Source organism: Vulpes lagopus, chromosome 6 (assembly GCF_018345385.1).
Source record: "Vulpes lagopus strain Blue_001 chromosome 6, ASM1834538v1, whole genome shotgun sequence".
Taxonomy (NCBI): domain Eukaryota; kingdom Metazoa; phylum Chordata; class Mammalia; order Carnivora; family Canidae; genus Vulpes; species Vulpes lagopus.
Genome location: NC_054829.1, coordinates 106,335,047 through 106,352,689, shown reverse-complemented (window position 1 = coordinate 106,352,689; position 17,643 = coordinate 106,335,047). Strand labels below are relative to the sequence as shown.

Below are 17,643 nucleotides of genomic sequence, written 5' to 3'. Positions count from 1 at the left end.
AGGAGATTTCCCCGTAGACAAGTAAAAAGGGTGATGGACAAACGTGCGGGCACTAAGACCGCAAGGCAGTCATTTCCTCCGACGGTGGATGCGGACGCCGGGAGGAGGCGAGCCCCGGAGCGAGGAGCTGCGAGCCGCGGCTGCACAGGCAATGCTCGACCCTGGATGTAGCTGAGAGGCTGGGCGAGGCCGGCCCCGGAGACCCAGCGGCGCGGGGAAGACGAGGGGGGCGGGCGGGGAAAGCAGACAGGAGAGCCCCCGAAATCAAGCGCTTTACAGATTATTTTATTTTGTGTAGAGAACACGTAGCGACTCCGAAGATCAGCCCCAATGAACATGTCAGTGTTGGCTTTACAAGAATATGAATTCGAAAAGCAGTTCAACGAGAACGAAGCCATCCAATGGATGCAGGAAAACTGGTGGGTGATGCCTTCGCGTGACCCTCTCCCCGGGAGCCCTGCGCGTCCCCCGCGTGTGCCTTAATGTCGGGGTTTTCTGTCCGGGGCGTGGACCGAGCGATGAATCGCGGGCAGCGGGGAGCTGGTCGCCCAGTTCCCGGTCTCCCGGGGTGCGGGAACCGCCGGGGCTGCAGGGAGCGCGTGGGTCTCCGAGTGCCCCCGGGCGACCCGCGGCTACACACGCATCTTTAACACCGATTATATAACGTGTCACATACGTGAATGTATAGAGTCGATGTCTGCGCGGCGCGGAAGGCGCGAGGGATGCCGCGGTTCAGGCTCCCTACCTGGGCTCCCTCCCTCCTGGTTGTCGCCGAGATTTGCGTTTTCTTGCTTGGCTTCCCGCAAACTGAGTGTGTGTGAAAGGCAGTGGTGGAAGGAACCCAGTCCTCTGTTCCGTTTAACCCTCTCCTGCCCGCGCTCCCTGGTCCTCGCCCTCTCCCCATCCCTCGTGTCCTTCCTTTCTCCTTGCAGCCCTCCGACTTCAGCGCCTGCCCTGCTCTGCTCCGCTGCTCCCAGGCCGGATTTCTCCTTTCCTGGACCCTTTCCCCACGCGGATCCCTTTCCGGTTTCATTAAGAGGCGGGGGGTGGCGGCGGGGGGGGGAGGGGAGGGGACAATGAAAACAGTAATAAAAATGAATGAACCCGAGCAGTGCAGGGAGCCACGCCATTATTTAAGTTTGTTTTACGGAAACGCCTTTTGGACACACTCCGCTCTAATTCGGTAGGAAGCTGTGGATCGGAGTTGAGGCACAGACGACAAACCCCTCGGCCCGCAGAGCCCTTGGGGGCTCCTCCCCAGACAAACTTCTACTAGGGAGAGAGTTGGCTTGTTTGCGGGGTTCTCTCCGCCGGCCCTTTTGAAAGTCCCCGTGTGGGAGGCGAGCCTGTGTCACCCTGCAGGGCTGAGCAGGGGAGGAGGGTGTGCTCGCCTCGCTTCTTCCTGGCAGAGCGAGCTGCACACATGCCGGTCCTCCCTCTGCTTGAGCCTGGGTCTGGCGGGCGATAGCGTGCGAGCTCCAGGCGCCCGGGGCCGGGCGGAGGGGCTCTGGGCGCCGAGGGGTCCCGCCCGCCGCCGCGTGCGCAGCGCGGGCCCCGCGCCGTCACGACCCGCCTTCCCTCCCCCATCTCATCAATGGGAAACCCAAGACGCCGGCGCTGGGAGTGCTGCAGTGGGAGGGGGCGCGGCGGGCCGGAGCCGGTGGAGGAGGCCCCACTTCCTTTCCTCGGGTCCGCGGCAGTTGCGCCGGCCCGGGGAGCCTTGGCCGCGCTGCCTGCCTCCGCCCGCCCGAGGCCCGCTGGCCGTTTGCGGCTGCAGCCGGGCGGAGCCCGCCCTCTGCGCCGGCTGGGCCCGGCCCGCGGGGGGCGGGTGTGCAGGGCTCGGCGTGCTCACACCCGCTGCGGCTGGCCTGGGGGCGCGCGGGGCGCGGGGCCGCGTGGGGCCAGCCCGGGAGCCCGGGGGACGCGACCCGCTCCGAAGCCCAGGGCGTGCGGCAGCCACTCGGGGCGCGAGGCCGGGGAGCGCCGGGGGAGGGTCCGGCGCGCGTGCAGACCCTGCGAGGCCCTGGCCCGGGAGGAGGCCGCCCCGCGGGGCCCGAGCGGCCCGGGGACCTGCCCCGGAGGCCCTTCCTCCTCCCGCGGAGGGGGTGGCGCTGAAGGCGGGGCGGGGGCGGGGGCTGGAGGGGCCCGCTCCTCTCTGCCGCCGTGTGCCCCGCTCCCCGCCGCGCCACTCGAGCCCACGAGCTTCCCCCGTGAGCGCCTCCGCCCCGCCTTGCTGCATCTTTCCTGAACCTGCCTTCCCGGAGCCGGCGTCCCCCGCGGCGGCTGCCCCCGCGCGCCCCGCCGGCCCCTCTGCCTCCTGTTTACCGGTTGCCTCTCCCCCGAGGCCAGGTAACCGTTTCCCGCCTCTTCTCTCCGTTCAACTCCACAAGTACACAATGCGCCGGACCGGGCCCGGCCCTCAGCAGGACTAGGCAAAACGGCAAAAATGCGCCAAGTTATTTTCTCCTGTTGAGCTCTCAGCACTTCTAGCTCTTGGCAGACCTTTCTTCTGGCAGCACCTCCCCTGGCCTTCCTTTGTACACATGAATGGTCACAGGTATGCCTGTGCCTCCTTCCTACCAGACCGGCAGCTCTTGAGGGCAGGCTTCTTGGCTCATTCGGAGCACGCTGAAGGTGCGTTTTGTACATGGTAGATGCTGGGGAAGAGGCTTATCCAGGGAGTTAAAATGAGGACTGGGGCCTATTGTCTTGCCAGCACTACCTGTTAATACCTGAAGTTTAACATATTTGGCCTCCTCCTGCCTTTGAATACTACATCGTAGGCATATCCTGGGATTTTTCCTTTCTTGACTTTTTCTTTGTTGATCCTGGGTTTCTTAGCTCACTTCTTGCAGTCAGAAAGCCCTCCTGGCCGTTACTCTTTCCTTCCATATATTTCCGACCTTACTTGTCTTCCTTTCTCCTTTTATCTCAGTGTGTGCATTTCTCCCCGCATCCTGGGGGCCCCATTTTATAAACCACTTCCACCAAAATCCCAACAGCAAAAAAAGTCTTGAACAAGGTGTGTAAGAAAAAGATTTTTTGTTTCCCGTGTTCACAGGAGTAGGGAGCTCTGTAGCCAAGGCTTACTAACCCTCCTGGAGGCAGGGAAAGTTTAGGAAACCAAAGACACACCTTTTCAAAATGGTTTGAAATACCTTCTGGAGGGAAAACACGATGTTGAAGCATCTACTCTCATTGGAGCAATCATTTGCACTTGTCCTTAAAGATGTCTTAGACATGGCCTCAAACAAAGCTTATTAATTTAGAGAATTATAATAACTTCTGTCTCGAAACTGAGCTACGTGGTCTTTCGAAGAATTGTGAGAAAGGCCAGGAGTGCTGTTGTGTCAGTATGCTGTCTGCACTGCTTAGTATTATTTAATGAGGGTGGTTTATTAAATAATATTTTAAAATCCATATTCATCACCTTATTACATTTTAATGTTATGGTCTCCTTATTTTGTTTTGGAGTGGTGTTTGTATAAACACTGAAGTGTTCGACGGTGGCAAGTTTATCAGGTTCATTGCTGCCTTAACAAATGATTAACCCTACATTCATTGTTATAAACACAGGATAAATACCGCAGACCTTTTTAATTTTCTAGCAAATAGTTTCGTGTGTAATAGAGAAGCCATTGAAATGTAAAGTAATACAGAGAGAATCATCCTGAGACCTCATTGTGAAAGTACAGGTCAAGTTAAAAATACCTGAGGTCATGGTACCCAGTAAATGAAGAGAGAGGTAGAGGAGGGTGCGTGCTTTACTCAGTAGCCTTTTTGACTTCCAAGTTTACACTGCAAAGCCCTGTGATTTTACAACAGTGAAAAAAGGGCGTTTTGTCCCTAAATGAGATATCTCGCCTTTACCTGTTATTTTCACTAATAGCTAATTATTGAATGTGTAAGTGCTCCTTTTGCTAGCAAGGAAGCGAGATCACGGAGTGACTGGTAGGGCAAGGCGACATAAAATTCATTGAGTGAGAAGGGCAGCTGGGGTCGGCCTTCTCTCTCAGCAGCCTGCCAGGTTTGTGCTAACAGCAGTGGATGCTAGTTAGTTGCTCCAGTTGTAATTGCCTGGCCAATGATGATTATCTTCTGATGTCGGCTGACACGGTGTTCGCCAATAGGAAAACAGGAGGCCTGTGCTGACTGCTGTAACATTATGGATGTGAGGTGACGTCATCACAGGGCTTGCCTAGAACCTCATGAAGCCCTCCCCCTCTCCTCTCTGGCATCCTTCACTTACCCAGCCTCTCAGTGCTTTGTATATTTTTCTGACTTTCTCCACTCTCCCCACCGAGGTATTGGTTTTAAGCGTTTTTATTGTTTACATTTTGTGTTCTGTATTTTAGGGTCTGTAAGATAGTGTAGGAATTTTTAAGATTAAATACTATCTAAGAAAAACCTTTCCACAGATTTGTTTTTATTAAGAAAAAAATTAGAGGAAACACTATTTAAAAGGAATTGTACATCTCTACGTTCTTATATGTGAGGTTCAGGAAGTAACGTGATGTACAATTTCCGTATTAAAGAACATAAAGACATTATAAGCCTGTATTATTAGTATTTTACTCAAAATACAGCATCGTAATGTATGCCAAACTTTTAAAATGCAAGCAGAGTATTAAACTGTTGTTTCTCCGGTAGTGACAATTGTTCTGCATCGATCCTTAAAATCTTTAAGACCTGTATTCGTTTATAAGAAAAATGATTGGAGAATTGTGCAATTCCTTCTCATGAAACAGGAAAGGCCAGACTCTCGTTTAATCAGTGCCACTACAGCAAATACAAATTTGGTCAGCTACCTAGGAAAATACTATGTCCACATAATAATCATGTTTCTTGACACTTTGGGGAATCACAGTTCATATTAGTCTTAGGATTGAGAAGTCCTAAGTGTGAGAAATTTAGCATGTCATTCAATAAACCTTAGAAAGCACTGGGATTTTGGCCTGATAGCACTAGGTTAAGAATGAGAAGACTGAGAAAACGTACAGGGAAGAAAAATACGATCTATGTTACGGTGTTAGAAAATAATGAAATATGTGGGAACTGTGATCTGAACTTTTATGTATCTTTTTTTTTTGTATCTTTTAAAAAAATGATGTATTTTCATGCAGTCCTTGGTGTTTTAGGATTCCCGGGGATAATGGAAATTATTTTATGATATCTCCCATCCTTATACTTGTATTAGTCATAAATAGTATATGATGATAAAATTTTTACATAGAGCCTTTTGTTAAATTGAGAGTTAAATTTTGTGAAGAAGCCTTGTTCCTTGTTGCTTTTAGGGTTGGATGATGATAATTCTAAAGGTATCGTGATCACGTTGTCAATTAACTTCAAAGTCAACCCATTCCAGATCTCAGAGTTGTTTTGCATACTACCTCAAAAGAAGATTCTTTCAAGTTAGATGGGAAGAGCTGTGGGGTGAGAGGTGGGGGATGAAGACTTAGAAATACTAGGAGGGCATAAAATAATCATCTAGTCAATCTTTAGCCAACAAAGCAAAATGAAGGAGTGTGGCACTCACTAGTCATTTAATTCAAGAATTCATCTTTGCTTCAGTGATCTGGATATTTTAGGTCCAAGTATTTTCTTAAATGAATTATCTGAAAATTGCCCCAGTGATCCACTTAATTTTTCACGTATGGACATACATAAGCTGAGCTGCCCTTTATTAAAAAGTACTAGACAATAGTTCACAACTTTGCTTTAGCTCTTTACCTTTACCTGATCTATGGTCTAGTCTCTACCTTCAAATCTTCCTGCTCCCATTTACTTTTCATTTCTCTTTGTTATAAGAGCACAGGTATTTACATCAAAAAGTTACCTACAGGGACACCTGGGTGGCTCAGAGGTTGAGCATCTGCCTTTGGCTCAGGGTGTGATCCTTGGGATCTGGGATTGAGTCCCACATCAGGCTTCTTTCAGGGAGCCTGCTTATCCCTCTGCCTATCTCTGCCTCTCTCTCTGTGTGTGTCTCTCATGAATAAATAAATAAAATCTTAAAAAAAAAAAGTTACCTACATATACCACAGATGGGTATTTTTATTGATAACCCTAGAAAATCTGAATGAAAATATAACATGGCTTTATTGAATTGTTACAGTTCATAACTTTATTTGTATTTGAATTGTGTAAAGAGGTTCAAATATGTAACTTTTGGCATAGTTACTCATAGAACTTAAATAGCATATCTAATTATATTTAACTTCCAATAATTTTTTTTAAAGATTTTATTTATTCATGAGAGACAGAGGGAGAGAGAGAGAGAGAGAGAGAGAGAGAGAGAGGCCCAGACACAGGCAGAGGGAGAAGCAAGCTCCTTGGAGCCCAATGTGGGACTCCATCCTGGACCCCGGGATCATGCCCCGAGCTGAAGGCAGACGCTCAACTGCGGAGTCACCCAGGCGTCCCAACTTCCAATAATTTTATTTTAGACATAGATTTGTTCCGTTAAAAAAAATTATTGTTCTAGAATCAAAAATGAATTAGTACTTTTAGGCTTGTTGAGCAAAAGCTATTCCAAAGCATTGGGTCTGTTTAAGGCATCAAAGTTCAAGCTTATGTGTTAATCGTGATTCATTTCTATATTGAGCCCTCACAATTTTTAGTCTTAAGGTTCATTATCCTACTATTTTGGAATGATAAATACTTGTAGGAAAAACTTTTGTTTAATCAGTCGCTCACTGTGAACTTTCTACAAATTTAACTTTAAGCCTGTCTGCTCCCTGCCCCCCCCCCCCCAACCAGTCAAAATATACAAGTGAAAAAGATTTATACTTACCTTTGCTGAGATGAATAAGACATCCTGGATATAAGCAATTTTGCTGAATGATACTTACATAGTTTTCTAATACTTTTATTTCCTCCATAATTTCGCATTTTTAGTATTTTTCTTTCTAAAAAGTTTATAGCTAATTGCAGTATGATTAGGGGAATATCATTGACAGAATGTATTTTGGCCGGGGGGGATCTCACTGTTTATATGTTGGTTTATGATCACATTTTAAGTGAAATAGGTGTTACTCCATTTCTTAAAGATAAATTTCGAATGTGTTAGTTCAACCCTTTTCTTTTTTCTTTTTTTAAAATTTTATTTATTTTATTCATGAGAGACAGAGAGAGAGAGAGGCAGAGACACAGGCAGAGGGAGAAAGCAGGCTCCATGCAGGGAGCAGGATGCAGGAATCCATCCCGGGTCTCCAGGATCACACCCTGGGCCAAAGGCAGCGCTAAACCCCTGAGCTACCCAGGCTGTCCCACCCTTAACTTTATTAACACCCATCCTTGGAGCTAGTGTTTTGCTTTGTTTGGTTTTTTAATTGATCCTTTGATTTCTGAGGCTGAATTTTTGAATTGACTATTCATTAACTCTCAATGGACAGTATACATCATTCTTTGAAGACTATGAAATGACCCATGAAATGCATGTTTATTATGTGTCTTTGTTAGGAGAGATGCAAGCATTTACCTGGAAAAGTACACTCCACATAAAGCTGTTAGTGTCTTTCAAAAAATGAAAACTGATACCCATTATAGACTATTTGTTTTTTATTTCTTAGTATTTCAAAGAGCATCTTGCTGAACTGGACATACTTATAAAATTTGCTGCAAAATAGGTTCCAACTTAATTGACTTTTGTCATTTTTAAAATTTTTTTAAGTAGGCTCCAGCGTGGACCCCAACCATGCTGAAGTCAGGGCTTCAACCCGTGACTGAGATCAAGACCTGAGCTGCTAACAAGGGTCAGCCCCTCAATCTACTGAGCCACCCAGGTGCCCCTTGACTTTTGTTGATGTTTTTTAAAACTAGTTAAATAATTTGATTTTACTAAGCATTTAAAAACCGCAAAAGTTGAACGTTTAATTAATTGGATTTATCCCGATCAGTACTTGGACTTATCCCGATTATAAATAAGTTTAAAAAATCTTCAAAATAGTTAATTATAGCCAAAACCTTCAAGGTTTTTTGTTTTTGTTTTTGGTAGGCCCAGTTGTTCCTTTTACATGTAAGGTGATGTTAATAAAATGTAAAAGTTTTTAAGATTCTAGGCCCACTCCAACTGGGTTCAGGTGTAGTTAACTTCAGTGAAATTGAATGCTTTGAAGTTGAGAATTTTATGATCTTGTTTTAGGAGGCTCAATGGGGAAGAAAGCTCTAGATAAAAAGGTTTACTCCTGAAACTTTTTTTTTTTTTAATTTGTGTGAGATTTCTATTGAAGTCTGGGTGCGTTAAGCATTTAAAAGCTGGACTAGTAGGGGTTATCATTACAATAAGAGGGAAGGACGCTCAATCAAAGCATTGTAAATATCAACATTTATGGTTTTCTCTCAATTTTATGACTTTTTAACAGACTTAATTTAAAGATCTTTTAAGAGTAGGGTAGAGTTTATCTTAAAGTAGTGATACTAATAGTTGGTACGTAATTGTTTACTGACTGCAGGCATTTTTTTAAAGATTTTATTTATTTATTTACTTGAGAAAGAGAGTATGAGCAGGGGGGAGAGACAGAGGAGAAGCAGACACCCCACTGAGCAGGGAGTCCTACAAAAACTGGCTCTAACCCAGGATCCGTGGGATCTTGACCTGAGCCCTAGGCAGACTCTTAACTGCCTGAGCCACCCAGGTGCCCGCTGACATTCTTTTAAAATCATTTACATATGTTAACTGTTAAACATCCTCCCAACCACTCTTTGATGTATTACCTTTTTGATTTTTTACAACAGGAAATGGGGCTCAGTGTGGTTATACAGGTTAGGATTTTCATGTAGGGATAAAAGGACTGGAATGGGCTCCAGGCCTAATGAAGAGTTTGTCATTAAGCCCTCAATCATCCCCTCATTTGAATAGGAATAAATACACTGTGGATCTAAACTTGTAGCACTATAAACATATAAGAAACTTGTGGTTTTAATCAATGATCTCCCAAATGCCTCTAAGAAATTTTAACTAAGGTATCCTCAACACATTAAGGCCAGGATAATTACGAGAAACACCTATAAACGTAGTGAACATTAAACTATATAGGTAAATAAGTACCTAAATCATTAAGAAATATTTTTGAAAGTTATTTGTTTATCCATCAACACTTTTAGAAGTGGAGAAAGCAATGTCACCTTCAGTGTTGCTTCTATCATAAAACATTCCAATTTCGTCATAAGTGATGACACAGATTCGGAACCTTTCTTATAAAGCATGTTTTTCTGTCTGCTTCTCTTCCACGAGACTCATACATTTAGCTTGGTTCTAGACTCTGGGAATTTATTTCCATCTGACTCTGCCTGTACCCTTCTTTCCTTCAGGCAGTATGGGTAAATAGCCATCCATAGAAGCCACCCACAGTTGACAGAAGAAAAAAAAGACGTGTGACTTGGGGATGTCACTATTCTTTGAGGTCCGTTTCTGCAGTATGAAGGATTAAAAAGTACTTTCATTTGTTTTGTTTGTGAGTCTTGAATTCTTTTTCTAGTTCTACAGAAAGAAATACAGGAAAAAAGACATGAAAGCATTAGAAAATGTAAAGATGCATGAAATAAAACAACTTTAATTCTTATCCAGAGGCATCCACTGTTATTTTGCCACATTTCCTTCAGCTTTGTTTCCAAGTTTTTTATATGGTATGCATTCAGTGCATCCATTGACAGATTGAGTTCCTTATTATGTGCCAAGGATTGTGCTGAGCACTTTACGTTTACATATTATCACATTACAACTTTGATGTTGCTTATTTCCCTCTTTGCATTATAAACATACCACTGAAACCTCTCCATAAGTATGTTTTCCATATATTTTATTGTTTGGGCTTAAATTAATTTAGATAACCATCGCCTTATCTTCAATCATGCTAAGTTTCTAATATTTTGCTCTTAGAACTAGTCATTTGTTTATCTTTGTCCATTAATTTTTCTTACTTATCTGATCATTTCCTTTGTAGAAGTATAAACTGTAGCATCCAAGGGTATTACCTCTTTTTTTTTTTTTTTTGAGATTTTATTTATTCATTCCTGAGAGACACAGAGAGAGAGGCAGAGACATAGGCAGAGGGAGAAGCAGGCTCCCTATAGGGAGCCCAATGCTGGTCTCAACCCTAGGACCTCAGGATCACACCCTGAGCCAAAGAGCCTAAGGCAGACTTTCAACCACTGAGCCACCCAGGCATCCCGGGAATTACCTCTTTTTAAGGATTATGATATCTAGACATCTGGTTGATGTCTAGAAAAGTTGAACCAGTTTGCACTCCAGCAAGGAAAGACAGTTTTCACATCCTTCATCTTCAGCCTGAAGATGATCTCTTAAAAATCTTTGATAAATCAATGTAAAATGGGACATCTCGTTGCTTTAATTTATATTTGTTTTCTAGTGAGATCCAAAAAATTTACTTGGATTTATTTTCCATTTACTTTTGTAAGTTATCTGTTCCAGGCCTTTTCTAGTTAACTATCATTTGCTTACATTTGGGATACATTAAGGATCTTTGCTTTTGTTCAGCATGATTACTCTGTTGTGAATAATTTCTTCTCTAGATTGACTTCTAGGAACTAGTTGAATATATGAAATAGAAATGTATTTTCCATCACCCCCTGAATTAAGGGATACAACTGTGCTTATCTCTTTATAAATAACCTTAAGTCAACAGCCCCAGGGAGTAAGGGAGAGAGGAGAGAAAACCTGGGCTTCTGTTCAGTGTGGAGAGAGAGGAAGTAGTCTCTTGGACTTCCTGCTAATTTTTAGACTCTCTTATTTGCTTTATTTTTCAGTTTTCCACAGATGTGGTGATGAGTGTTCACTGTAGTATTATAGTATGGTGGTTAGGCACAAGGGCTCTGGAGCCAGTGTGTTAGGGTTCAAGCCCTCTTGCAACCACATAGCAACTGAGTGACCATCTCGCCAGTGGATTAATTAACACCTCTGCTTCAGTTTCCTCATCTTTAAATTGAGAGATGATAATAATAGTATTGGGAATGTTAATGATGGAATCTACTTTAGCAGGTTGTGAGGATTAGACAATTTATACATTAGGTCCTTACAACAGTGTCCAAGACTGTATATAATTTTTATTATACCTTTATTGTTATCTGCACCATAGACTCAGTGGGATCAAAAGGGAAAAGGGAGGAACTGTAAGTTCTCGTAGAACTGAGGTATCCCAAAATGGCTATGCGATCAATTCTCCAAATAGGACAAAAAGGCCTATTACCCAGGAGCCACTACCAAGGTATAGGCATTGGGAGGAAAAACCAAGAAAAAGAAAAAGTATGACATCAGCTTTGCTTTCAGGAAATCTGTAATTCAAAAGATCTCAGCAAAGGGACACCTGGGTGGTTCAGTGGTTGAGCATCTGCCTTCAGCTTAGGGCGTGATCCCGGGGTCCAGGGATCCAGTCTGGCATCGAGCTCCTTGCAGGGAGCCTGCTTCTCCCTCTGCCTATGTCTCTGCCTCTCTGTGTCTCTCACGAATAAATAAATAAAATCTTAAAAAAAAAAAAAAAAGATCTCAGCAAGAGAAAACATTTTTTTTAATTTTTTTTTTAATTTATGATAGTCACAGAGAGAGAGAGAGAGAGAGGCAGAGACACAGGGAGAGGGAAAAGCAGGCTCCATGCACCAGGAGCCCGACGTGGGATTCGATCCCGGGTCTCCAGGATCGCGCCCTGGGCCAAAGACAGGCGCCAAACTGCTGCGCCACCCAGGGATCCCCGAAAACATTGTTAATATAAATGCAGTTTAAAAAAAAGTGTGGGAGCCCACTCTACTATGAATGTTTGGAACATTTTCAAAAGCTATGCTTTATCTTCTATCACATGTAACAGTGTGAAATCGAGGGAGTCCTGGAATAGATGCTGATTACTAATTTATTTCCAATAAAACACTTGAGATTATCCCATTTAATAATTTATGCAGTGTGATAGCGTCTTTATTATGTTACACACACTAAAGGTAAAATCATTCTAAATCCATAAGTGAAATGATAGTGGCTGAAAATTTGGAGGTTTTTTTTTTTTTTTTTTTTTTAAGATTTTAATGCATTTTTGGGAGAGAGAGAGAAAGAGAGAGAGAGAGAGAGACAGTGCATGAGTCAGGGAGGAGCAGAAGGAGAGAGAGAAGGAGAAACAGACCCCTGGCTGAGCAGCAATCCATCCCAGGACCCCAGGAAAATGACCTGAGCTGAAGGCAGATGCTTAACTGTCTGTTTAACCCACTGAGCCACCCAGGCGCCTCAAATTTTGGAGTTAGGTGCTTGTAAGTTTATGCTTCAAATAAGTATTTAGTCATTGTTTTTCTAATTTCAATGAAAGAAGCATGGCTGTTTGGTTTCTTAGTGAAGTCAAATAAGAGAGCAAAACACATCAGTTTTCTCTTATGTACTTGAATTGCCATGAGCTTGTGGTAGAGAAACCCAAGTGGAGTTCTTTCTTTAAGGTTCCCAGTTTTCTTATTCTTGAGACAAGGAAGTCTGTCCCTTAGAGGTTCCCATGAAATGGGGGAGATTTTCTTCCATGTGTTTATTCCTTCCTCTCTTAGCTCCTGTTGAAGGAGGTCATGGAGAACACATAACCACATGTTGACCCTCATACTGGACTTGGGCATTTATTTGGAGGATCTTCATCCCCTCCCTTACTTTTGCAATGTATGGTTGTCCCATTATTCTCATACTCGAAGCCACTTCAAGGGCGCAGCCTTGAGAGAGTAACATATTGTAGAGCCTATGTATATGACTGAACCCTTGAAGGCCTTTGTACAAACTCTTAAGATTCTGGAGGGCAGGTGAAAAGATCTGCTCATCCTGCGACCTCTGAAGACAAGCCTCATCTGTAAATTCCCTTGCTTATTAAAACTGCCACCTACCAATCTGGAGTGATCAACCCTTTCTTCAGTCTGCATGCACAGGGGAGCAGTTTCCAGTTTCACCTGGAGAACTCCTGAGGTTACAAACCAGCAGCTCTCCATCCAGACCTGGAGCTCCCATTGCAGTGGGCTACTTGCATGCCTCCTTGTGACGGCAACACAGGTAAAGTGTGCCGTGCTATGAGAGCTGTTTTATAACTAACCTCTAATTTGATAAATGCTTAAGTTGTAAGTGAACTGTCCTCCTAGGCCTGTATCAACTGTCGAGAATTTCTTTCAGGCCTACTGTTGTAGATACTTGGAATTTGTGGAGGGTTTTTTATGTTTAAAATTTTTAAAAATATTTTATTTATTTATTCATGAGAGACAGAGAGAGAGGCAGAGACAGAAAAAGCCTGCCTGCGGGCAGCCTGATGTGGGACTCCATCCCAGGACCCACAAGATCATGCCCTGAGCTGAAGGCAGATGCTCAACTGCTGAGTCACCCAGGCATCCCGAAATTTGTGGTTTTAACAATAGCAGCTTTAACGTGGAATGACCCAAAGGTCCAGGCAATGAATCAATTAAAAATTTTTTTTTCTGCAGTCACATTTGAGAAGCAATAGCAGAGCAGTTATGCTGTGCTTTATTATTGTCCTGGAGGTAGGAATTTTCATGAAGTGTAGAAACTATGCACCTATGAGAAATGGCCTCAAAGCAGTATAACACTTAGTGCTGACATGAAAGTAAGGGATGAGATAAAATCTTAGAAAAACCTCAACTGGGTGGCTCAGTGGTTGAGTGTCTGCCTTTGGCTCAGGTGGTAATCCCTGAGTGCGGGGATTAAGTCCCACATTGGGCTACCTGCATGGAGCCTGCTTCTCCCTCTGCCTGTGTCTCTGCCTCTTTCTCTCTGCGTCCCTCATGAATAAATACATAAAATCTTAAAAAAAAAAAAAAGTTCTTGGGCAGCCCCGGTGGCGCAGCGGTTTAGCCCCGCCTGCAGCCCGGGGAGTGATTCTGGAGACCAGGGATTAAGTCCCACATCGGGCTTCCTGCCTGGAGCCTGCTTTCTCTGCCTGTGTCTCTGCCTCTCTCTCGCTCTTTCCGAATGAATAAATAAATAAACCTTTAAAAAAAAAAAGTTCTTTTGCCTCGTTGCATCCGAGAGAGCAAGATGGGTCACCAGCAGCTCTACTGGAGTCAAACGAGAAAGTTTGGCCAGGGCTCTCATTCTTGCCTTGTGTGTTCAAACTGGCACGATCTGATCTGGAAATTTGGCCTCAGTATGTGCCACCAGTGTTTCCGTCAGTACACGAAGGATATAGGCTTCATTAAGTTGGATTAGATGAACTTCCTTAAATGGGTCATCCAAGATACCTACCTTAACTGCAGATGTCCAAGATACCTACCTTAATGCCAACTCATTGTACATAAAACAAAAATACTGAGTGTTTAAAAAAAAAGTAAGGGATGAAGAAGAGATCTAGGAACAGCGGGATGCTTCATCAGAAAACAGTTTTATGGAATTTTGTAGGTTAAAGGAATGTTCTTCAAATTTTTTGCTCACTTCCTTTGTAAAGAAGTTTCAAAAGCAATGTACTGCCTGACACTTTAAACACTTTAAAGTTTTCATTATAAGCTGAATTAATTTCTTATTACAGAATAGATAAAGATGAGGATTAGCTAGTTACAATAAGTATTTTATAATGTGAGGGCACCTGGTGGCTCAGTGGTTGGGCATCTGCCTTTGGCTCAGGGCATGATCAGGTCCTGGGATCAAGTCCCTCATCAATCTTCCTGCGGGAAGCCTACATTTCCTTCTGCCTGTGTCTCTGCCTCTATCTCTGTGTCTCTCATGATAAATAAATAAAATCTTAAACATTTTATAATTTTGAGGACAGGTTTACCTACTTTATTGAATAATGCACAGTGAATCTGAAATTACATAAACATATTTATTAATGCTTTTATTCAATCAATGGCCCCCCCAAACATGTCATATTCCACAATGAAAAAAATCAATGGTACTAACCTATATTGCCTCTGTTTGTTATGAAGTTTGAACATGTCAATGTTCATTATGTAAAGGCTCTAAACAGAAGGGGAAAAAATGGATATTATGTTTCTGCCTCATATCATTGTTCATTTTTACTTTGTGCTTTGGACTAGAAGGAAAGACCTAGGCAGGCTATCAAGTGTCTATGTTTTAAAACTGCAGAGAAGGTTATAGATAGGATTACCATGTGTATTGTAGTCATTAAGACTAGTTTCCTGATGGGTAAAGCAATTTCTTTTTAACTTGGTCATCTACTGTTAGAACCTGAGGACTGCCTTAAGCCCCCTAAGTCCATTCCATGTGGGGTGGCTCTGATTGGTGAAGGCTGTCCTACATATCAACCTGAAAGTTGTATCCCTTTATCATTCCTCCATTATAGTCCTAGCGCTGACTCTACCTGTATTTAATTCCCACTTCCACATAACTAACGTGTATGCATTTGAAAATTGCTATTATATCCTCTCTAGGCCTTCTTTTCTAAGCTATTTCTCATATATTATTTGCAGTCCACTGGGAACCCTGAATATCTGAAAAATAAAAAAGTAGGACTCCCACACTTTTGGTTTGGACAATTAAATGTGACCGACTAGGATAAACTCTAATAAATTTATTAAAGCTTGGTTCATATACATTAAAATGAACAAGTTTGCATTAGAGAATAATACAGATGGAAGGAATTATAGTTTTAATCTACTAGAAGGTCTGCCATATGGTCCTTTGGAACATCACAGGCTATTGTACATATGACATTCTGGAAATTTTAAGGACTTTTGTCAGAGAACTGCCAGGATTACCTTGAGTTGTAGTGGTTTTCAATTACTGCTCATATATTCACATTTGCAGGAATTCTTTTTCGGACCTGTGTATTGTGATTGCTGATATTGTTTGTGATGACACCATTTTGGTTGGTATTTGGTTCTTTTTTTTAAAAAAATTTTTTATTTATTTATGATAGTCACACAGAGAGAGAGAGAGAGAGGCAGAGACACAGGAGGAGGGAGAAGCAGGCTCCATGCACTGGGAGCCCGACGTGGGATTCAATCCCAGGTCTCCAGGATCACATCCTAGGCCAAAGGCAGGCGCTAAACTGCTGCGCCACCCAGGGATCCCTGGTATTTGGTTCTTCTCTAGTTCTTCATAATTCTTGAGTTCTTTTGCTGCTGATGAGGGTAGCTTGGGGTTAAAAAAAAAATGGGAGAACCATGCTGTATCCATGATCCTTAAATAGGTATTTGGCCAGACTCATATAGAGGAGGTTGTTTCTCTTCAGAATACACAGGCACAGGCTTCATGTCAGAGATTCAGAATTAGTATGTCCATGGAGAGGCCCAGGTACTGTGTAAAGTTCTTCTCAGGTAATTCTTTTTTTAAAAAAGATTTTATTATTTTATTTATTTATTCATGAGAGAGGCAGAAACATAGGCAGAAGGAGAAGCAGGCTCCCTGTGGGTAGCCTGATGGAGGGACTGGATCCCAGGATCTTGGGATAACAACCTGAGCCAAAGGCAGACCCTCAACCACTGAGCCACCCAGGTGCCCTTCCCAGGTAATTCTGACACTTGCTTTAACAAGTACTGCTCTGGATGATGCTGATTCCATCATACATTCTTCAAGTTTGTCTTCTCAGACTATTGGTTTCACAAACTGAACCTCTTCCAATATGCTCTACTTCTTTGTTGTCTGCCTCTGGACGGATTATCAGTCTTTTCAACGCCCTTGTTTCCCTGCCCTCTTTCCCCAATTCTAATTCACAAGTCCTGTGTGATCTGGCTCTCGCTTCATTTCTCTTGGCTCATTGCCATTGCCACTGTTCTCCTGCAGGCCTCCACCCTACTTTTTGTCTCCTCACTCACTTTCCTACTTCTATCCTCTACCTGGTCTTTCAGCGGGAAGTCACAGATGCCATCCTGTCACTCTTGCCCTACAAACCTTCCCCGGTTTCCTACTGTCTATATGACAAGTCTAAATTGTTTTGGTTGGTTTGAAAGGCCATTTATTTATTTATTTTTAAAAAGATTTTATTTGTTTATTCATGAGAGACAGAGAGAGAGAGAGAGAGAGGCAGAGAGAGGCAGAGACACAGGCAGAGGGAGACGCAGGCTCCATGCAGGGAGCTGGATGTGGGACACCATCCCAGTACTTCGGGATCATGCCCTAAGCTGAAGGCAGACGCTCAACTGCTGAGCCACCCAGGCATCCCTGAAAGGCCATTTAAAATCTGGCTCCCAATCACCTTCCTAGTGTTACCTATTGAAGTAGCCCTGGTCCCAGCCTATCTGTTCAAATGCAAATTAAATATCCTTTTCCCTCCTCTCCCATCAGAATCCACTGGGTCTTCCTTTGCGGTTTGCAGGCATTTGACTCATAAATAGATTAGTATTTTTTCTTCTAGCTTTGAAATCAGTGCCTGTCACAGAATTTGGCATATATAGTTGCACTATATGTGTGTTAAATAGATGAATGCATATTGGTATGGATACCCAAGCCTGTTCATTCACATTCCAATGTATCTGATTTATTATCCATTACACTTTCTTTTGTCTTTAAGTGAATCATGAGACACTACCTGGTGCCTTATTGAAACAATAATAAAAGGGGCAACTGGGTGGCTCAGTGGTTGAGCATGGCTCAGGTTGTGATCCTGGAGTCCTGGGATCGAGTCTTGCATAGGGCTCCCCGCAGGGCGTCTGCTTCTACCTCTGCCTATATCTCTGGGTCATAAATAAAGTCTAAAAAGAAAAAAATAATAA

At 43.3% G+C, this 17,643-nt stretch overlaps 2 protein-coding genes across 2 annotated transcripts in view; both read left to right on the top strand.

Annotated features, from left to right (window-relative positions):
* The window catches only part of ELOVL6 (ELOVL fatty acid elongase 6), a 136,706-nt gene continuing 119,063 nt past the window's right edge, over window positions 1-17,643 (top strand). Inside the window, exons 1-2 of the mRNA XM_041759980.1 lie at window positions 1-148; window positions 299-419. Coding sequence (XP_041615914.1) covers window positions 331-419 — 89 coding nt within the window. The 5' untranslated portion in view covers window positions 1-148; window positions 299-330. The remainder of the gene's footprint in view (window positions 149-298; window positions 420-17,643) is intronic.
* LOC121493751 (40S ribosomal protein S29-like) lies at window positions 13,910-14,273 on the top strand. Its single transcript, XM_041759981.1, has one exon. It carries the CDS (start codon window positions 14,012-14,014, stop codon window positions 14,180-14,182), a length of 171 nt encoding a protein of 56 aa, XP_041615915.1. The 5' UTR covers window positions 13,910-14,011; the 3' UTR covers window positions 14,183-14,273.

Bases quoted from the DNA above. Each gene is read 5' to 3' on its own strand.
- LOC121493751 (XM_041759981.1), top strand. From the start codon at position 14,012: ATGGGTCACCAGCAGCTCTACTGGAGTCAAACGAGAAAGTTTGGCCAG.